At 40.4% G+C, this 19297-nt stretch overlaps 1 protein-coding gene across 4 annotated transcripts in view; it reads left to right on the top strand.

Moving 5' to 3' along the window:
• Positions 1-19297, top strand: part of tns3.2 (tensin 3, tandem duplicate 2) — a 59683-nt gene that overhangs the window by 14058 nt on the left and 26328 nt on the right. For 3 of the 4 annotated variants that reach the window (XM_086270068.1, XM_086270070.1, XM_086270071.1), the window contains 5 exons: positions 790-894; positions 5608-6567; positions 10488-10615; positions 11784-11892; positions 11979-12047. In XM_086270068.1, coding sequence (XP_086126194.1) covers positions 790-894; positions 5608-6567; positions 10488-10615; positions 11784-11892; positions 11979-12047 — 1371 coding nt within the window. The remainder of the gene's footprint in view (positions 1-789; positions 895-5607; positions 6568-10487; positions 10616-11783; positions 11893-11978; positions 12048-19297) is intronic. The other variant, XM_086270069.1, reaches the window with a different exon arrangement.

Below are 19297 nucleotides of genomic sequence, written 5' to 3'. Positions count from 1 at the left end.
ATCACCCAATGCAACACTGTCAGTCATAGATTGGCCTCCCCAGAGCCTGGACCTCAACATTATCACTTGAAAGTGAACCCAAGATCCAAAGAAGAGCTTAGTAATGCCCTTCAAGATGCCTGGAGAACTACTGTTTTTGTCTCTCTGCGATACCCCTCAGATATTCTGACTTTTATTTTCTTGTTTGGTGAAAAACCTTGAAAAATCCAAACATGTAGCCTCTCTAATTGATGCAGCAAGACTATATTCATATTATTTGGATTAAAAGGCTGCACCAGGCTTCAATGTGTCTTTAATTCAAGCAGACAAGACAGGAGTCAAACTGAAGAATAACACACTCTGACACATTGCCTGTGAATGAAATGATCGGTCAGCCAGGTGGGGGCAGTGTTGGACACCACATCGGCCAAACTGGCCATCATCAACTGTAGTCACACTCCTTTCCTCTCAACAGGAAGCAATACACAGAGATATCACTCACACACACACACACACACACACACACACACACACACACACACACACACACCTGACAGGAATTTGGATTGTAGATACTGTGCACACAGGAAAATATATACAGCCGGACTCACAAACACACACATCCAGACACACAGATCTTAATGAGCTGATAGAAATCAGAGTCTAACCCAAAATAAGGCTCACAGCAATATTTGAAGCAGATTTGCTGCAGGATCGGCTGTTGGGGATTTGCCCTAACACCAGTGTTTGAGTTTGTGTGTCTTGTTGTTGTTTCACTGACTCCTGACCAGCACTGTTTGTCATGTGCAGGCAGAGAGCTATGGCACAATGGACGCTCTGTGACAGTGGACTATGACACCTTGGACCCTTTGGTTAGACGAGACTCTTATCAGGACACATCTTGTCTAGAAACAGGTGAGGTGTATTTTAATATTTCTTAATCAGAAATTCCCCACATTCTTCTCCTTCTTTCAGTTTCTTTTCCTGTTTTTTGAATTTCTGTACTTCCTCTGAATTTATTATTACCCAGGGTTGAACAGGATAACATTTTATCTGAATACCCCTTTTGGGAGATAGATTAGCTTGTCTTCACTGCTTTAACATAGTATATATAAATACAACAAGAAAAAAACAATAAAGCTATGTCTGTGATAGAGAAATAGTCGCAAAATAAAAGTAAAAATAAATACATTTAAAAAAAATGTTACACACATCTAAGCAGGTAGTGAACCAGTAAAGATGCAATTTCCATATGGGCAGATAGCTTTAGTACCTGCTTTACAGCCACCCTGTCCAATGTTACAAAATCTAGGATTACATAATCCCTCTATATCGTGCTCATGTTCACACAAAGGCTTTTAGTGAAATAAAGCAGACCAGTATAAAGCATAAAAATATCTGGGTTAACTTTGTCCAAAGTGAGAATTTGTGATTTATATTATTCACCCATTCACACACCTTTGTACAAGCCCTTGTTTCTACACCCAAGTAGAGCGTTCACACTCCAATGGACACAGCAGAGAGCTCTTTGGGATTCAGTATTTTGCTTTGGGACACTTCGGCAGGTAGACTGGAGCAGCCAATGATCAAACCACCAACCTTCTGATTAGTAGATAACCCGCTCTACCTCCTAAATACAGCCACACCAATAGCAATAGCAATAGCAAAGACTGTAAAGAATATTTTTGCGTTGAAAAACAAATGCAAAATAAAAGCTTACAATTGGTGAAATAACCCTTTACTAGAGCAAGCATTATAGTAATGCTCAAGTAGCCTACTAGGGAAGGACAGAGGTTTAAAAAGTGATTGCAGTAGCTCTGTATGCAGCCAGAGTTAAGCCAGCTTCCCTCGACAGCAGCCAACTGCAGCCACAATTACAGCTACTAACAGTAATTTAAAGCAGTATGCAAGTATCTCAGGAGCTTTATAAAAATATCCTGTTTGAGGTTAAACAAAAGTGATCACTTTCATTTAATCTGTTTTTAAGTAATGTCCAATGTTAGATTTCACTGGGCAAGGACTGGTGGCCTTGCTTATCCAAATGGAATGGTGTAACTTTGTCTTGTTACTTTTTTAAAAGAAAACTTCTCTGACTTCGATGACCTCCCCTTCAATATTATATCCTTTTCCGTCTCCAGCTTTTAACACAGCCCATACTATTAAATTGTGTACTTGTAATCCTTTTATGGCTATCTGCGCCTCTACCATGTGAGTTGAATCTTCTGCAAAATAGAGACCCCCTGTATGCCATATTCCTGCCAAGAGCCTTTTCCCCAAGGGACCAATGTATGGTGCCCTGATTTGTTGATATCAAAAATGGACTAGAAAAGTATTTTGTTGACATTTGCTGAAAACTACTGGAATATATCAGAGATACCCTTTAAATAATATTTATCTCAATTTGAAAGAGAAGGTGATGTTTGCTGTCTGAAGGTTGTGCTGAAAATGCAATTAAGAAAGTGGTCCAAGGAACATAGTTCTTCCAAGCAATCTGGAGATGGAAGAGACCACGCCTGGCAAATTTGCATCAAGCATATCTTTCGAATTTAAGGTCCAATCCCAGAATTTTTTACAAGGTGATGATATGTCAAATATTTATATATCTGTGTGTGTTTTGTAGCTTTTTTGGTAACCTTTCCATTACAGTACCTTTGGCTGTTATGTAGTAGTTAATACCCTTAGATCCCTGAGATTGCTGTGGCCAGTCTTGTGGGTAATTGCCTGGTCATCAGTGTGACAGCTTACAACTGTTGTGGTCACAAAGGCCTCTTTGACATTCCTGGGAACGGGTGTAATGCCAATCTTTGAGAGCGCAGCCAGACCAGAGCTGTGTGTTTTGGAGGCGGGTGTGGGTTTTTAAAATTTTTTTTATACATTAGGTGGAATAAATGTTCACACACAGGAAATAAACAATACAAAACAAGACCTCAAAATCGAGACAGCTGAAACAATCACTTGTAAGTGGAAGGTTAAGGCTTCGGTTCCAGCTGTTTTGCTAAACCTGCCCATGGTCAGCCATGTAATTTAGATAGAGCTTTTACAAGCGGCATGTAAACACACATAGACACACGCTCACATGAATGCAAACAAATAGGCATTACACGTTACACATAAGCGTAATGAAGGTGCAATGCCAGTTAGCCGCACAGACACTTGCAAGAACATTGTTTTCAATCACAGACGGTTCTGCTTTGCCCTCCCACACACTCCTCCTCACTTTATCTCCTCATCTTCTTGTACTTTCTCCCTTCCTCTTGTCTCCTTTATCTAATCTCCTATCTCACTCTTTCTACCTTCAAGTTCAAGTTACAGGTTGCAATTTGTCCAATGTGTCCCCATCCCCCTTTTCCAGACAATCTCTCCAAAGCCCGCCTCCATGTTTACATTCCCCTCTCCATATTTGGAGAGCTCAAGGTCCTTATGCTTTGTTTGCTTTTTGTTTTTGTTTTTTTGGTGTGTGTGTTTTTTTCCCTTGAAAGTGCAATATGTGTGTTGTACACACTTTTCCACCTGTGTGTTCGTGTGTGTGTGTGTGTGTGTGTGTGTGTGTGTGTGTGTGTGTGTGTGTGTGTGTGTGTGTGTGTGTGTGTGTGTGTGTGTGTGTGTGTGTGCGTGCGTGTGTGGTGTGTGTGTGATTGCAAGTCTAGTGAATGATCCACCCTTCAGTTTCCTTTCTCTCCAGTTTCCCCTTTGGACATAAAAATGCATGAGTGCACTCTCTCTCTGCCTACCTGTCGCAGCCTGGACAGGATGCAGGGGGGAGGGCAAAAAAAAGGAGGCAAAGCAGAGCGAATTACGTGTTGACGGCAAAGGCAGGGATTCATAGTGCAGGGACTGAGTGCAAGAATGACATGAGAGAGGGGAAAGAGAGAGTAGGAGGGGGGACACTGGAGAGCTCTTAGCACCTTAAGAGAAAGAATGTTCTTTGCTTGTCTTCCTGTGGCAGCCTGAGAGACAGTGAGGACTACAAACACTGTAAGAAGAAGAGAAGCTAGCCTAAATCTTTTTTCACTTTGCTTTCACTTCCATCCTTTTCATTCTACCCTCGTCCCTGTGTCTCTTTCCATTCTGCTTGTCATCTGTTCCTGTTTTCCTCTTTCTGTGACTCGGGTGGTTAGGCTTCAGCAAAGCATTTCCATCCTGTTTCTAGTCTGCAGTGGGGCCAGTGAAAGTTTACTCCTAGCAGTCGAAAAAGTAAGCTCGACTTCATTTATTTATTTATTTATTTACTTCTATTAAAGTGATGAAGTTCTGTAAATTGTGGAGTTATGCAGCATGTTTGGAAACTGTGTGCATCTCTCTGTGAGAGAGCTATTAGACCAGCTGTGAGGGTTTACCATGCATGTCTGGTATTTGAGTTTTATTGCCTCTCTGGACTTAAGAGGCTATCTTCATACAGCTCTGGTATGCACTGTACGTATTGTTGTATTTACTATACAGGGCAGTCCTGTCGAAGTGCAGCACCCTGTTTTGGAAGATAACTTGCTCTTTTAGTTATACAGCACTGTTTAGTTTTCTGTGTTTCACGGATACAATGTGCAGATATTTTCATTTGGTCTATAACAATGTCAAAGACCTAGCTTACTGTCATATGATATACAGTGTTTAACAAATTTATTAGACTGCTTTTATGTTCTAACCATAAATACTTTATACATAAAAGTATGTTTAAAGTATTGAAAATCTAATATGATGCTATATTAAATACTTTAGTGGTTAATCCACCAGCATGGATAAGCTCTTAAATCAAAATAATATTTTTAATGCTAAAATAAAACTACCAGTAATGATTGTTACACTGAATTACACTCATTCTGTATTGCAAAGCACTCTTTTGTTGTGAAAAGCGCTACCTGAATGAACCTTACTTACCTAATTTGTGACTTCTCAGCAAAGTATAAAACATGAATTCAGTCATTATTAGTTTTACACAGGATTTCTAACATATTAGTTTTTTGTTGTTTTTATGACAGGTGGTCTAATGAATTTGTTAAGCACCGTATATGACAAAAAATAGCAATTTGTCCCATTTCTGAAGCTATATCATTGCAGGAATTGCAGGAAGACAAATATATTCTCTTGTTGCTACACCCAGTTAAAGGATAGAAAAGCTGTGTGCGTGACCATGCTATCGGTTGTATCTGACCCAAGGTAGACGTCTATGAAAGACACGTCCTTTGTGTGACACATGCATCTACCAGCAAACACAATGGGGCTCTGTGTTATCTCCATGGAGTGTGTCTGCCGTAATGAGTCATGTACAGTAGTTGTGCAGGCACAGAATCACCGGTAGCAGGAATATGTTCAATTCCAAGGTGCTGTTTTCAGCTTTAAATACAGTTGTCCGAGTGCAGCTTTGACCATTTTATGCTGAAATATCACATCTGTGTCCTCTGATTGTGCTGCTGACGTAATACAGTTTAGCAATTTGAAAAAAAAATCTGCTTCAAAAGAGGTAATTAGCCAGTTGTCTGTTGTACTCTCCTGTAATGGCAGTTAAACATTAAGAACTCCAGTGGCATAAAAAAGTCAGAAATATGAATGCCATATTATCTCTGACTAAATTACTTTCTATTTTATTTTGCTTTAAAAAAATTGATGGTATAATTCTGTTTCATCTACCCACAGCTCCCCCCCATGCCCTGGACCCTGGAAACATTGTTTTGAGTGGCAGAGAGAGGAAGACGAGTAGTGAGGAAGGAGCTTCATTCCCTTTAACTACCTGCAGTGGTAGTTGCAGTGACCGAGCTCCATCTGCCAGCAGTGATTCTGGCTTGTCTGTTGCCTCACAGGGGCTGACTGGAGCCAGACTGAAGAGAGAAGCCAACCAGGACAAGTGCACCCAAGCAGGGAAGCTGGTCTCTGAGGTGGACTTTGAGCTTCCTCAGCGTCTTCAGGAAGTCATGACTGAGCTGGCTTCAACTAGTGGAAGAAAGGAGGAGATAGCTAGAGATGAGTCTGGATTGGGACACACAATCAATGGAGAGGCTTCGTCCAGCGAGAGGGAGACTGACATATTGGATGATGAGGATGAAGCAGATAGTGGTGCAGTTCCTGCTCTAGACATTCCGAACTCAAGTAGTATTTGCTCCCTCTCGTCCGAAAATCTGCCCAAAACTCAGAATCTAGCCCAAAGTGAGTACTTGACGCACTCCTGGGTACAGCAGCAACAAAAGGCTGCTGTCAGTGATAACTTCATTACAGTTGATGGGGATGGGAAGTCGAGCAGGATAAAGAAAGGGAGGCCACCACCTCTGGCTGCATCTGTGGCTGCTCCAGACACTCCACCTCGAGGACTCAGCAGCAGGGAAGCAGTGCAGAGAGGGCTGGTGCATGAGAATGATGCACATATCATAGATAAAACACAGAACATACACTCTGCTAATACCACACAAACGTCAGCTTGTCAAGAAGACGAACTAGCGTCTTTATCCACAGACATTGATGAGTCCATAGAGCAGCTCAATCAGCTGATTCTGGATTTGGATCCCACCTTTGTTCCTGTTCCTACCTGCTATTCCCCCTTAACTCGCTCTGCTTCCCTACACAGCAATGGCCTCAGCAACAAGGGAAGAACTCATCAGTCAGGTAAAAGCAAACACAATGCATGGCACATCAGCTATTACAAGTAATATATTCATCAATGAATGGGAAGCCTCAAATTTTAGCGATTCCTCTCTTATATCCGAGATATCTCCAACACCAGAGGGACATTTTAGAGGTCGACATTTGTGTGTTGGAGTGAAAGACCACCACACAGTTGTAACTATGTTCCCCTAAGGATTAATAATAATAATAATAATAATAATAATAATAATGATAAACTTTATTTATAAAGCACACTTAAAAACCAAGGGTATGCCAAGGTGCTTAACAAGTAACATAGATTAAGTTTAATATATTCTGTGAACAAATAAATGGAAATTCCACTTATTATACACATAGAAGTGTGGCGAATACTACTATAAAAGTGAAAAATATTGATTAGCATCAGTGTTGACTTTAACATCTAACCTGATCAGAATAGGTCATTTTATAAAATTGTTCTCGCGATTCTTGGCAATCAGAGGACAAATGATGGACGTCAGAATGATGGATAAAAACAATTTTTAAAAAGCCAGATGTAGCAAATACAATACACATTTGTTCGTGTTGTATGAAAAGAGAGAAGGGTGAATGGGTGTGATTGGGTGAATGTGGCATGTTGTATAGAGTGCTTTGAGTAGAAAAGCGCTATATAAGATTCAGTTCATTTACCATTACCACACCTGTGAAAATTGCTTGTGGACAGATGAAACTTGTATTTTATATATCGTTAAGCTCAGTTCAGTCTGAACACATGGAAGCTTTTATAACCCTGCCTGCAGTGCCGATGCACTCTTTGGTTGTGAGCTACATCTGCATTTCTTACAGAAGGTGTGTTTGTAAGTGTATTTCCTGAGAAGGAGGAAGCATTTGATTAAACAGCCTTACATATTCTTGCTATGTAAGCAGTGTAAAATCAGGCCCTCACTGCTTGCTATGCAATGATGTGTTTGCCCTCCAGTCTGTCTTATTTTGAATGAAAATATACAGAGGCAGAAATAAAAGGTTACATAAATAAGGTATGTGTGGTTACAGACATACTCGACTTCTTGCCAGTGAAAGAAATCAAAACAATCCTTTTTCATAATTTAATTTTATCAAAATTCAGTCGGGAATGTCAGATGCTCTTGGATAAAGTTAAGATATTATACATTTGTCAGGAGACAGTTTAGTCTTATTGCAGATTTAGGACTAAGGTTTACTGATTTACTTGTCGTTAAATAGTTACAGACTTTGATGTGGCCCTATCCCCACAGGTTAACTCAGCAGACTACTTGATGGGTGCGTAAGTTTTGATTGGCTTGTTTATATCTGGCATGCTTAACTCTGAAATCTTTGTGTAATGCAATTGAAAGTGGTTGCACAGAGGTTGAACGTGCAACACCCTCAACCGCTATATGAGCAGATGGTTGCCGCAATTACTTGCAATCTGAATGGGAAAGAATTCAATGCATTTACCAGCCAACCACTGAGTTGGTAGTCATCTGTGGTCAGTGGGTTTTAAGTGTACAAGTGATGTTATCATCCACCAGTGGTTCATGTAAGACCACCCCAACACTTGAGCGCTTGCAAGGTTGACAGCTCCTAAATCGTTCATATCAGTTCTTAAAATGTATGTTTGTAGCTGATGAAGTGTATCAGTAGGCTGGAGGTTGATCTGTAACTAACACTTCACTTGCTTAATTACTGTGGAAATGTTTCGAGGTAGGAACGTGTGAGCAATCAGGAATGCTTTTGAAGTTGCGACACAACACTTTGCTGTCCTTCTCCCTCTCATCATCTTCAGAAGAGAATAGCCCTCTCACAAACACGGTGGGCACGAAGTGATACTCGACACTGCTCCCTCGGCAGCCCCGCCGGTGTGTGACAGACAGTAACTGGATTAGTTTCAGTTGGTCCACTTTAGCTTTGCTTTCATGTGATTCTGAGATGATGAATACTCACAGTGAAAGCTGAGCTCACAGTGTTCCTTGTCACTGTTTATACATGAATCCACAACTGAGGGTGATCTCATGTACAGTATATCTGTATTGTGACTCACATCAGTCTGTGGTTGCTGTGTTATGGTGTGGTTTTGGTGATTGCTGTTGAGTAAGACTGTTTTATAACTTACAATAATCCCAAAATATTTGCCCAAGTATAGTTTTAAAAAAAATCCGCCTTTACTTTGTGGTCACAATTGCATGTAAAAATATTTTTCTTCTTTGGTTGAAACATATAGAACTGTGTGTAATCTACTGATGTAATCTCCACAGCATAAAACCCTGATTTCTGGACTCAGTGTCAGTGTTCTGACTGCTGTAATTCATACCTAGAAGGGATCATGCTGTGGTGAGAGGAAGGAGTGTACTCAGTGTGTACTAGTGTTACTAAGCAATGTTAGCAAGCTGCAGACAGTGCTGTAAACATAAACATATAAATATAAAGATACAAATTATAGAATTTAACTTTAACAGTGCCTGTTTCAGTGAAAACAACCATGATCCTTCTGTCCCCCCTTTCTTTAGCTGTAGATATGCTTTTTAATGCTTCGAAGTGATACATTTTAATATGGGAACCTATGGGAATTGACTCACTAGGACAAAGACCCCAAATGAGTGTCTGAGCCCACAAACTCATCAGGAAAAGTGCTTGCAGAGGTCAAGACAGAAGCTATCACCATTGGCTTTGTTTTTGCAACTCGGGAATTGTTTCTTACTTTTTTTTTTACTTTTTGTGTTCTTTAATGTAGACAATCCATGAATGTCAGTTTGTGGCACTACCACTTTGACTTTAAATATCTGTCAACAAATTTGGGTAACTGATTTATAGTTATAATATTTTATTTAAAAACCCCAAAACAGGGATACAATCCTCTATTACAACACATGAGAGAAGAAACTAGTGAATGGTTGGTTGGTGGCGTGGGTTGCTGATGAGTTTTGCACATGGGGAGGCAAGCGCTACCATTGTGAACAAAGCTGTGGAGTTAGATCAGGTTTTGCAAGACTAATACTTTGTAAGACTTTAAAGCTGTTCATTGAAAGAACCAAGCAGTGCTGCCTTTTTGCTCCATCCAGATGTGCGTAGGTTGGATGTTGTTGTTTCTTAAAGTGATGTGATTTCTGGAACTGCAAGGTTAACCATAAGGAAAGGGGAATGCGCTAAGCAATAAGCCGATGGTGAGAGGCTTCATACAGTCTACATTTGGTTAGTCAGCTCAGGACGTATCTAGTTGTTTTTCTAAGCTGTGTGCACTCAGCGAGGCCAATACTAAGCTAACTGTTGCAGGCTCTTAGGATGATTTAAGTTACAGTAATATTGTAGTTATCTCATACTTCCTTATCAATTGGTTGACTTTTGGTTCTTTTTGAATCTTTAGCTATCAACTATACTCTCTTCATAGTTCCATACAACAAATGTTGTACTTATTGAGAAAGATCATTTAAGTATTTCTGATGTTAGATAAGATCCAGCTCAGGGGGCTATCCACTCATATTTGAAAAGAGAACAACTGATTGTTTCAGCAGATGGTTTCCAGAGAAGCCGCCCCGATGTTCCACCATCTGGTCACAGTGAAGTCTTGCTTAGTCATATAAGCTCTGCCCTTGTGATAGTCTCCCTGCTTTGTTGATACATGTATACTAATAGAAGCTTTTTGTCAGAGGCAACACGTCAAAGAGGAATCACCGTCATCAGCTTTTCTTTCTTAATTTGCAACCGGTCAGAATAAAGTCCAACTACTGTTCAGTGTTGTTTGTATTAGATTAGACAAAACTTTAAGCATATGCAATGGAGAAGAAAAAGGAATGACTGAATTTGAATCTGTGGTTGACTGCATTTCAGATCATAATCTGACTGACTGTCTGTTCTCTCCCTTTCTTCCTCACACACCACTGCCCTCCCCAACCTCAACCCTCGTTATCACTTTGCTTTCCAATCAGGTTGGATACAACAGAAGCAGGTCACTGATGTTACAGATTACGCTGGTCATCATAGTCCAGTATGGAGAGAGGGTGGACATCAGAGCCTAAGGAGTTCCCCAGGCTACAGTCCTTCCTTGCCCTCTCAGGTAAACACACTTTTTAGGTTTCATTTTAGTAAAATATATACTACATACTGGGATATATCTGTAAAAACAATTTTATTTAAACCTTAATACATAAAATAACACATAAAATAACAACACAGCAAACCTGCCAACGATCTAGCCTCAGTTAAGAAGCTTAATCTGAAATGAGATGTAAGCTATGGTAAGTGGGTTATTAGAAATGTAGCATTAAATGAAACAGATAAACTATCAAGAATAGAGCTAAAATATTTGAGCTATAGCATTAGCTAGTGTGACACAAAGGTAACATCACGTTAGCTTTGCACATTACTATAAATGGAATATGCAAAGCTAAAATATCACCAATGGAACTAAGCAAAAAGCAGCAAATCATCATCAGCTAATTTGAAACAATGCAAAGAAAATATTAGCAGTGCTAGAGAATCAGCAAATCTAATACAGTAGGTCACAAAATCAAGCAGGGGTAAGCTAAAAGCATGAGCAAATTGGCTATAAAGCTAACATTGCATTGGATCATGCATAATCATCTGCTTTCAAAAAGCTACATTCTTTGAAGTAATCACCCTAGAAACATGCTATAAATTTTAAAATGCATGCCTGAGTAAAAGTAGTCAATGTGTCTCCTTCTGAATGCAAGGCATATGCCCAATCAGTAGTCAAACTCGACCCATTCTTTTACAAGCACGTCTGGGGTTATTCCAGTGGCTGTGGTTGTTATGCTACATGCTGGCAACCGCATAAAATGCATGAATGCCCTCTTTCCAAAAGTACGTGTTTCATTCGTCACTAGTGAACGGCCAAATTACCCATGTTTGTGTGGACAGGGCTTTACTAGATGTAGCACTTTCAATTTTGTTACAGAGAAGGAGATAAAGAGATCCTGATTGTGAAACAATGTCTACATCTTAATGTTGATGTTTCTTTGTCTTTGCTCTTATTTTTATTATTATTATCAGTCTTTTAGTTTTGCACTCAGTCTTACAGCTGGGTGGAATGAATGGCCCAAGTGTTTACACCAAAACACAGGCTGCAGCCACACACAGATCACAAGACTGATGTCTGCTTGTGTGTGTGTCTTGTCATCTTTTAAGACTTTGTGGGGAAAAATGGGCTTTTTACTTGTCTCCCCTTTTTCATACCGCTTTCTTACTTCTTTCTTTTTAAATAGCACGGACATCTCTATAAATACAACAGTGTGGATTATCAAGGACGGACAGTTAGCTCTGACATCGTCCCTCCCACTCCTGCCTTCCCAGTGTCTCCTCCAACGCCTTATGGTAAGAGATCATGTCAGAATGAACACTTGTGCTCGTGGGTGTGTTCGCATTAGCAAGTCTTATCAGTGTTCTCCTTCTCTTTCCAGTGAAACATTTCTCAGAGTTTTCCCAGCTCAGGACAGGCAGGCAGTTTGACCAACACAGCTTGACACAAGGTACATTTTGCCAGGAGTGTGTGAGAGACCAAAAACATAGATGAGTGTGTTACTGACAAAAGCACTCAATCCAAACACTTGAGCTCCTGATTGCTGTTGGACAGGGTTCAAGAGTTGGCTGGAATGTCCTTCTGGCATAGGATACCAAAAACACACACTCATACACATACCTAACCTATGCTTTGTTGCTATTAGCTGCATATGCTGGCATGGCTTTTGTTTTTGGTCATTTGTGTGTGGTCAGGGTAGATATATGCCTGATTTCTAGACCTTTGTCTTCATTATTTTCATCTATGTCTTTATATTATTTACGGTAAACCAAAAGGATTTCGATATCTTGTCATGCAGGACAGCTGATGCTGGATATCCGCTAATAATAGTTTCTCGGTAACAGAGGAAGAGACCACTGCTGGCAGGATGTCCACTCATGTCCTGTTCTGGGAGGGGACAGGGGGAGAGGGGAGGGTCTTTTGTTGTTGGGACATCCTGCTTAAGGAGGTGCGTACCACATAGCTGCTGGAGGAGTTTATTGTGCTGTCAGAAATGAGTAAAAATGAGCATTTAATCATACTAAGGCAACATGGTGATGTTGTCTCAAGGCCAATCGCACATTATATGTACAGGTAGGGATGGGTACCGGTGATGGCACCGGTTCTGACATAAACGGTAGTAACCAGACCGAAAAGCAGCGCACATTTCGGTGCTTTATTTCGGTGCTTTTTTTTCCTGAGCTGTGATACACTTCTAGCCAATCATTTTACGTTTCCCAGGATAGTAGGCGGGGCCAGGTACGTACGTTCAGTTAGAGCAGAGCTACAGATTAAAAATGTCCAAGGCGAAGCGGTCAAAAGTCTGGCTGTACTTCACAGCAAAATATGCAAACTCAGCAGCCTGCAACAAGTGCTTTAAGCTGATACTGTGATACTGTCAAAGGAGGTAACACCTCGAAACTGATGAAACACCTGGCGACGCATAGCGTTTTTTTTAAAAGCCGAGAAATGCGCCGTATTTGATAGCTTGCTGCGAGACCTCACACTGTGCACGTTGGGTGGGTTGCCAGTTATCGGACCCGGAGCAACATCCCCCAAAAACCCGAAGAATAGAGTCCTGGCCCCTAGCCCTGCCAGTGTAGCAGAAATGATGAGGATGATGATGGCAGCAGCCGTTCTTCTCTGCGTGAGTAGCTAAATGTTGTTCGTGTGTAATTTACGTTGAGTAGGCTAACCACGTTATTACATTAATGCATGTAAGGTGAACTAGCAAACATCATCATAGCTACATGCGGCTGTCCTCTTGTTTGATGGCAGATACTCCTTTCACCCTGGACAAAAAGGCTAAAATGACCAAAGAAAAAGTGGGAAACAGCTGAACATGAGAGGTTTTTGGACAAAGTTTGTGTTTTTTTTTTCCATTGTTTAAGCACTGCTTCCAGCCAAGAGTGATACCATATATGCCCCATAACTGCAGAAAAGGCTAACATTGTTATCTTTTTACAAAAAAAAAAAAAAAAAAAAAAAAAAAAAAAAAAAAAAAAAAAAAAAAAAACACACAAAACAGCTGAACATGGGAGGTTTTTGGACAAAGTTTGCGTTCTCCATTCTTTAAGCACCGGTTCGAGCACCGTTTAAGCACCGGCACCGTTTCAAAAGTACCGATTTGGCACCGGTATCGGATAAAACCTAAACGATACCCATCCCTATGTACAGGAGTTGCTCTGCTATTCAAAACTATGCTGTGAAGCTCCTGGTGCACAGTTCTTGTGCTGATGGCAATGGCAGAGGCGGTTTGGAACACTGGTTGCAATGGTGATATCCTATTATAGAGATAGTAATTAAAGTGATATTTATGGTGGCATTTTGCATTGTATTGCAGGCAGATTAGTTTGAGCTTTGAAACAGCGGGTCTGCCTGTTTATTGTAAACACGTTTTTCAAAGCAGAGCGGCAGCAGGATGGAGTAATAGCTGCTGAAAGAGTAATCATCAGTTATGTAAAAAAAGGCTTTTTTTTCTTTACTGCATGGATGAATTAACAAACAACACCAAATATCTTTCGCTCGGGGATCAGACAACAGTTTCCTGTTCCCCAACTTAAAATTAAACTGCAGTCTGGGAAACAGTTTGCCTTGTCTGGACAAAACAGTGACGTACCACATTTGAAATATTTTTTTTAATGTTTACAGTCATTATTGTAATCACAGTCTGACCTTAGGCTACTGCTGTGGACAGCATCAGGCAGCTAAAAAACAACGGCGCACCCAGTCAGACACACTAACGCTCCAGTAACGACTACCGAGGTATTCACAATAGGGCTGCCACAAACGATTATTTTGATAGTCGACTAGTCACCGATTATTTTTGCGATTAGTCGACTAATCAGATCATCATCCATTGAACGTAAAAGTACAGCTTATTGCACCAGCAGCATCTGCTCTTATATAACTATCATTAGCTTACAGCTTTAAGTGTTTAAGGTCTGTGCTAACTAAAAATAAAGACAAGATGATAGTTAATTGAATTCTAATTAAATGTGCAGATTGTTTCGGTGGAGTTTAATAAACTCAGCCGATTTACTCAGGAACAAATAAAATACTGAAAAAAGCCAAACAATAACATTTTTAAGTTATCTAAGTGACTTGTATATGTTTAACCTGAGTAGGGCGGTGGGTTTGAAAACGATCTGCCGGGAGTCCGGTGCTCTCATGGCCCCCGGCTAGCTATCGAGCTAGTGGGTAACAGACGCCTCCGAAAACGTCGGAGCGCTTTTGAAAATATGTGGTGTCTTGATAAACTGAGCAGATATTTGAGGTTTACACAGCTACATTCTCGCCTGAAAATATGTTAAACGTTTATTTTGTGACCCAGAAAGAATAATAAGAGTAATATTAAAACTAACTAGCTGCCGCCATTGTTGACAACTGCGCTGGGCCGCGCTATGAATTCTGGGACACAGTTTCTTCTTCTTCGGGGTTTAACGGCAGCTGGCATCCTTGTACATGCAGTGCTGCCATCTTCTGTTTCAGTCCGTTATTACACTCTTAAATCCTGCTACTTATTCCTGCTTTTGGGATCTTACAAAGCTTCAAATGACGCGTCGACTATTAAATCAGTCGTCGACAATTTTGATAGTCGACGTAATCGTGACTAGTCGACTAATCGTGGCAGCCCTAATTCACAACAGATCCTGGTGTGTCATATGTGCTGGTATTTTTATGAAGCTCGTAGAATTATAGTGTACATTTTAGTATTCCAGTGAATTTGATAGACTTTTTTAAAGTCTACTCTAATTTGAGTCTAAAAGGAAAACTGAGTTTATTAAACTAACATGTGAAAGTTCTTTTTATTTAAATAAATATAAATTAGGGGGAATTGTCTTTTGCTTCTTTGCCAAGAGTTTAGTGAGATGCTATTACTCATTCTATATCTCTGGAGTTAGAGGGCAGTTAGCACTTGAGCAAAAGTATGCAAAGATAAAAAGCAGCTACACATAGGCAATATAGAGTTAGACAGATAATAAACCAGAATATGAACTTGAAAGTCTTATCTAACCATAAAAATGATCTAACTATAGTGTTTCTCATTTCCTAATAAAGAAAAGACAAAAAATGTAAAACAAAAAAAACATGCGAAACAGGTAAAGCAGTCACAGAATTTGCCAGTTACACTTAATGCATTTACTAGCACCCTAGTAGCACAAAAGCCAAATCTAAAAGTATAATATAAAGCAGAAAACAACATATTGTTTATTTCTTAAAGGTAAATAGCCAAAAGAGAAGAGCTGCTGCATCATAAAGCTGAACCAAAACTATAAAGTTGGGGACCATACCCAGAAATGATAGTAGGGTAAAACACATGATAGAACTAGGGTTGATTTCAGAGTTAGGTGGTAATTATTCAAACATTGCATATAACATATGGGATGTTGTTATAAAAAGTGTTTTAACCAGTCAATGCATTGCGTATATGCTACTATATGAGTGCCTACAGAGAGTTCTTACCAAAACAGAGATACCCCACACATGCTATATGCTTTAAGGCTGTTTAGTAACAACACTAAGATTTTTAAAATGGATAGCAGACTCACATCTAAGCCTTTGGGAAACCAACATTACAGTACCAGGCAATCATCAACCTAAAGATGAACTCTGCTGCGGTTTCTGCACTTGTGTACTTTCATATCCTCGTGATGGCAAGCTCAAATTCAAGTGTTATGTAATGATAATTTCTGTGTGTACTTTTGTATGAATCAAAATAAACACTGATATATATACAGAAGGTCTCAGCCAGCGGAAGCAGGCTTTAGCCAAGGAATGTAGATGTAGTTACGAGCTGAGGTTTAACAGAGTCAGATGGTTTGCTCAGATAGACACTTGACTTTCTGAACTTCAGGGGTGAAAGGTCGAGAGCAAGTCAGAGGGTATAGCACAGAGGGCAGCACGACCTCTTCAAACGGTTGCTTTTTGTTGTGCTTAGTGAATAGGAGTGAGCTAAAGGGTCTTTAGCTAAATATTTCAACGGTCATTGTGTAGACATGCAGTATAATGATCCAGATGTCAACAAAAGACTGAAAGTTGCCTGTAGTATGCACAGTGTCATGCAAAATAGCTTGCATAATGAATAATGTGATAATTTCACTCACTACACATGTGTCTCATAGAAGTTACGATTATATACAAGATGGATATACAAAGCAACTAAAGTACTTTGCTTAGTTTGTCACACTTGGGGTGTCCCAGTGCATCTCAGCTTGGAGTGTCCCAGTGCATCTCAGCTTGGAGTCTGATAGTCAAAAGAAGACTGTTTTCTCATTTGAAGTAATTTATATTTGGCCATAAAACTCCACATTCTTCCACATGGAGAGCAACAGCAAGATCCCATTACAAAACAGAGCAGTCATCACTGATAAGAGATATGACAAAGATTAAATCATTAACACCAAAAAGCAGCTAGAGGTGGGTTTCAAAGTGGCTTGCAAGCTGAGCTTGAGTGACTATGCAGCATGCCTGAGCTAATGCAACACTCGATAACTCTTTTTGATGCTGTTTAAGGCGTGTGTAGATGAATAACTGAAGTCAGCAATTCAAGTCAACTTCATCTCTGTAAATGTTACAGCAGTGTATAGCAAATTGAGCAGTAAAACTAGCATGCATTTTACAAATAAAAAAGGAAAAAGAAAAAACAAACAATGAAGATAAAACTAAAATCCATTCCATCTCATTTCCTGTCAAAACCAGGCATGCAGCGCATGCTTCATTTCAAGCAAAAGTAAACACAATTCAATTCATCAGGAGCTTTATGGTGTAATTTACGAGGTGCTAAGATTAGACACATGGCAGGAGACGCTGTCAGTGTGTCTGCATGCCTTTTCCTTTGCATTTGTAGTGGGCAGATGGTGGGAGTGGACACACATGCCCTGACAGAGAGCTCATAGAAAGTCTTCAAACCCCACCACCTCCTCCTCTCTCTCTATGGTCCATAAAAGGCCACAAGTGACCTCTGACCCCTCTGGTATCCACTCTGATTGGGGGAAAGTGCTCACAGTAGCTGAGCAGGAACAATGCTCAGTGGTCAGTAAGAGGGAGGGAGTGGGGGGTTGGGAGGGCGGGGGGGATTCCCTACCTCTTCTTTCTTCCTCCCTCTCTTTTCTGTCCCTCCCTTCATACAAACCCAGAAGTTGTGCGGAGTCACAACACGCCAGGAACAAACAGGGGAGCTCATTTTTCCATCTGGGATACGAAAGGAATTGGGCATGGCAGCGAAACTATCCAGCCCCTGAACACACACACACACACACACACACAAGAAACCTCCAGTGAGTTGAGTTCACATTGCTTTGTTGCATACAGAAGTGAAAAAAGGGAGAGAGAGAGAGAGAGAGGAGGAGATTCTTGGTCACAGGGAGGCTTTCATTCACACAGTGAGGCAGAGCGTAGTAGAAAGAGATAGAGGTTTTTGGAACAGGAAGGGGAGATCCTGGAAGTTTGGGGGTAAACAGGAAACCTACAAACAGGAGGACAACTTCTCAGAGTGTCACCGTCATGACTGCATCTCTTGGTATGTACGTGCACACACACATATGCCAGAAAGCCTGAATGATTGTGTATGATTGAATAGTTTTGTTCACAAGTGTGCGTACACACCGGCTGCAACCACCTACAGTCATGATACACCGGTGAGCTTTTAACAGGTTTCCTTGTGTTCTTTATTTTTATTTTCTCAGTTTTCCTTATATTCTGTCTCTTGTTTATGAAATGTTACCTCTCCCTCAGTCCCTCGCGGAATTTTTAAGGAGGCGCACATGCAGAGAAACACTTCCCCTCTCTTCTCTCTAATCCAGGTCTCTGGTATTAGCCAACACTTCCTGGAATTTTTCCTTTTTCATCCACCCCCATCCCTCCTTAAAAACCCCACATTCTGTCTCTTTTTGTGCATGAAAAAACGATTTAGCGTGCAGCCCGTCTGACATCTCACACTCGGTGGGATGGTGAGGTGGTTTGTTCCATTGCCGTGTTCATGATGTCATCCCTTTAAAGGCTATTATGGCCTGTGTTGTGCAGTCATGGAGGCTGATGTATTGGTGGTTAACCGAAGGAGGTCCCGTTTCCCCCTTTTTTTCTGCCCTACTGACCTGGGTTGAACTGAAAAGTCTTTGAAGATTTTCATTTTTGTTGGGGTGCTTATTGCTCCCAGCATTCCCCCGGGATGTCACACTCAACAAAATAAGCCACAAGTAAACTTCAACTTTATTTTTCCTCCAGGAACAATCTTTGTCTTGGTTTTAATTTCTAAGTGTTGAAGTCAGGTTTTGAACTTGGAGTAAGTACAGCTGGTCTTTTTGATATTTTTATAATACTGGATAAATGAAATTGCAAAATGGTGCATCCTTTGAATTTGATGCATTTTACCGCTATTTCTGGACATTTGATAAGCAAAAATATATGAAAAGCTTAAGGAAATGAGATACAAATTTGCAAAACTGGTCACCAGGACTTCTTCAGTGCGGTGGAAATAATAATAATAATAATAATAATAAACTAGAAAGCGAAAATTTCTGAAGAAATTTTAAGTGTGCCTATGCCGCCGCTAATCAGTATAGTTTGCCATTCAAACGGCTACAGAGAGCAAAACTCAGCAGAGCAGCCATTCTCCACCATGAACTATGGTAAAACCAAACACCGCTCGCGCCTCACAGATGACAGCTTACAGTTTTGTGTAAAGATGAGGTGACTTCGTACAGCCCCAATTTGTAGACG

The sequence above is a fragment of the Aulonocara sp. 'chitande type north' Nkhata Bay genome, linkage group LG17, assembly GCF_057382095.1.
Source record: "Aulonocara sp. 'chitande type north' Nkhata Bay isolate Kocher_YH1m ecotype deep benthic linkage group LG17, A_spYH_male_GT1.1, whole genome shotgun sequence".
In the NCBI taxonomy this organism is placed as follows: Eukaryota; Metazoa; Chordata; class Actinopteri; order Cichliformes; family Cichlidae; genus Aulonocara; species Aulonocara sp. 'chitande type north' Nkhata Bay.
This window is presented reverse-complemented; position numbering and strand designations above follow the sequence as displayed.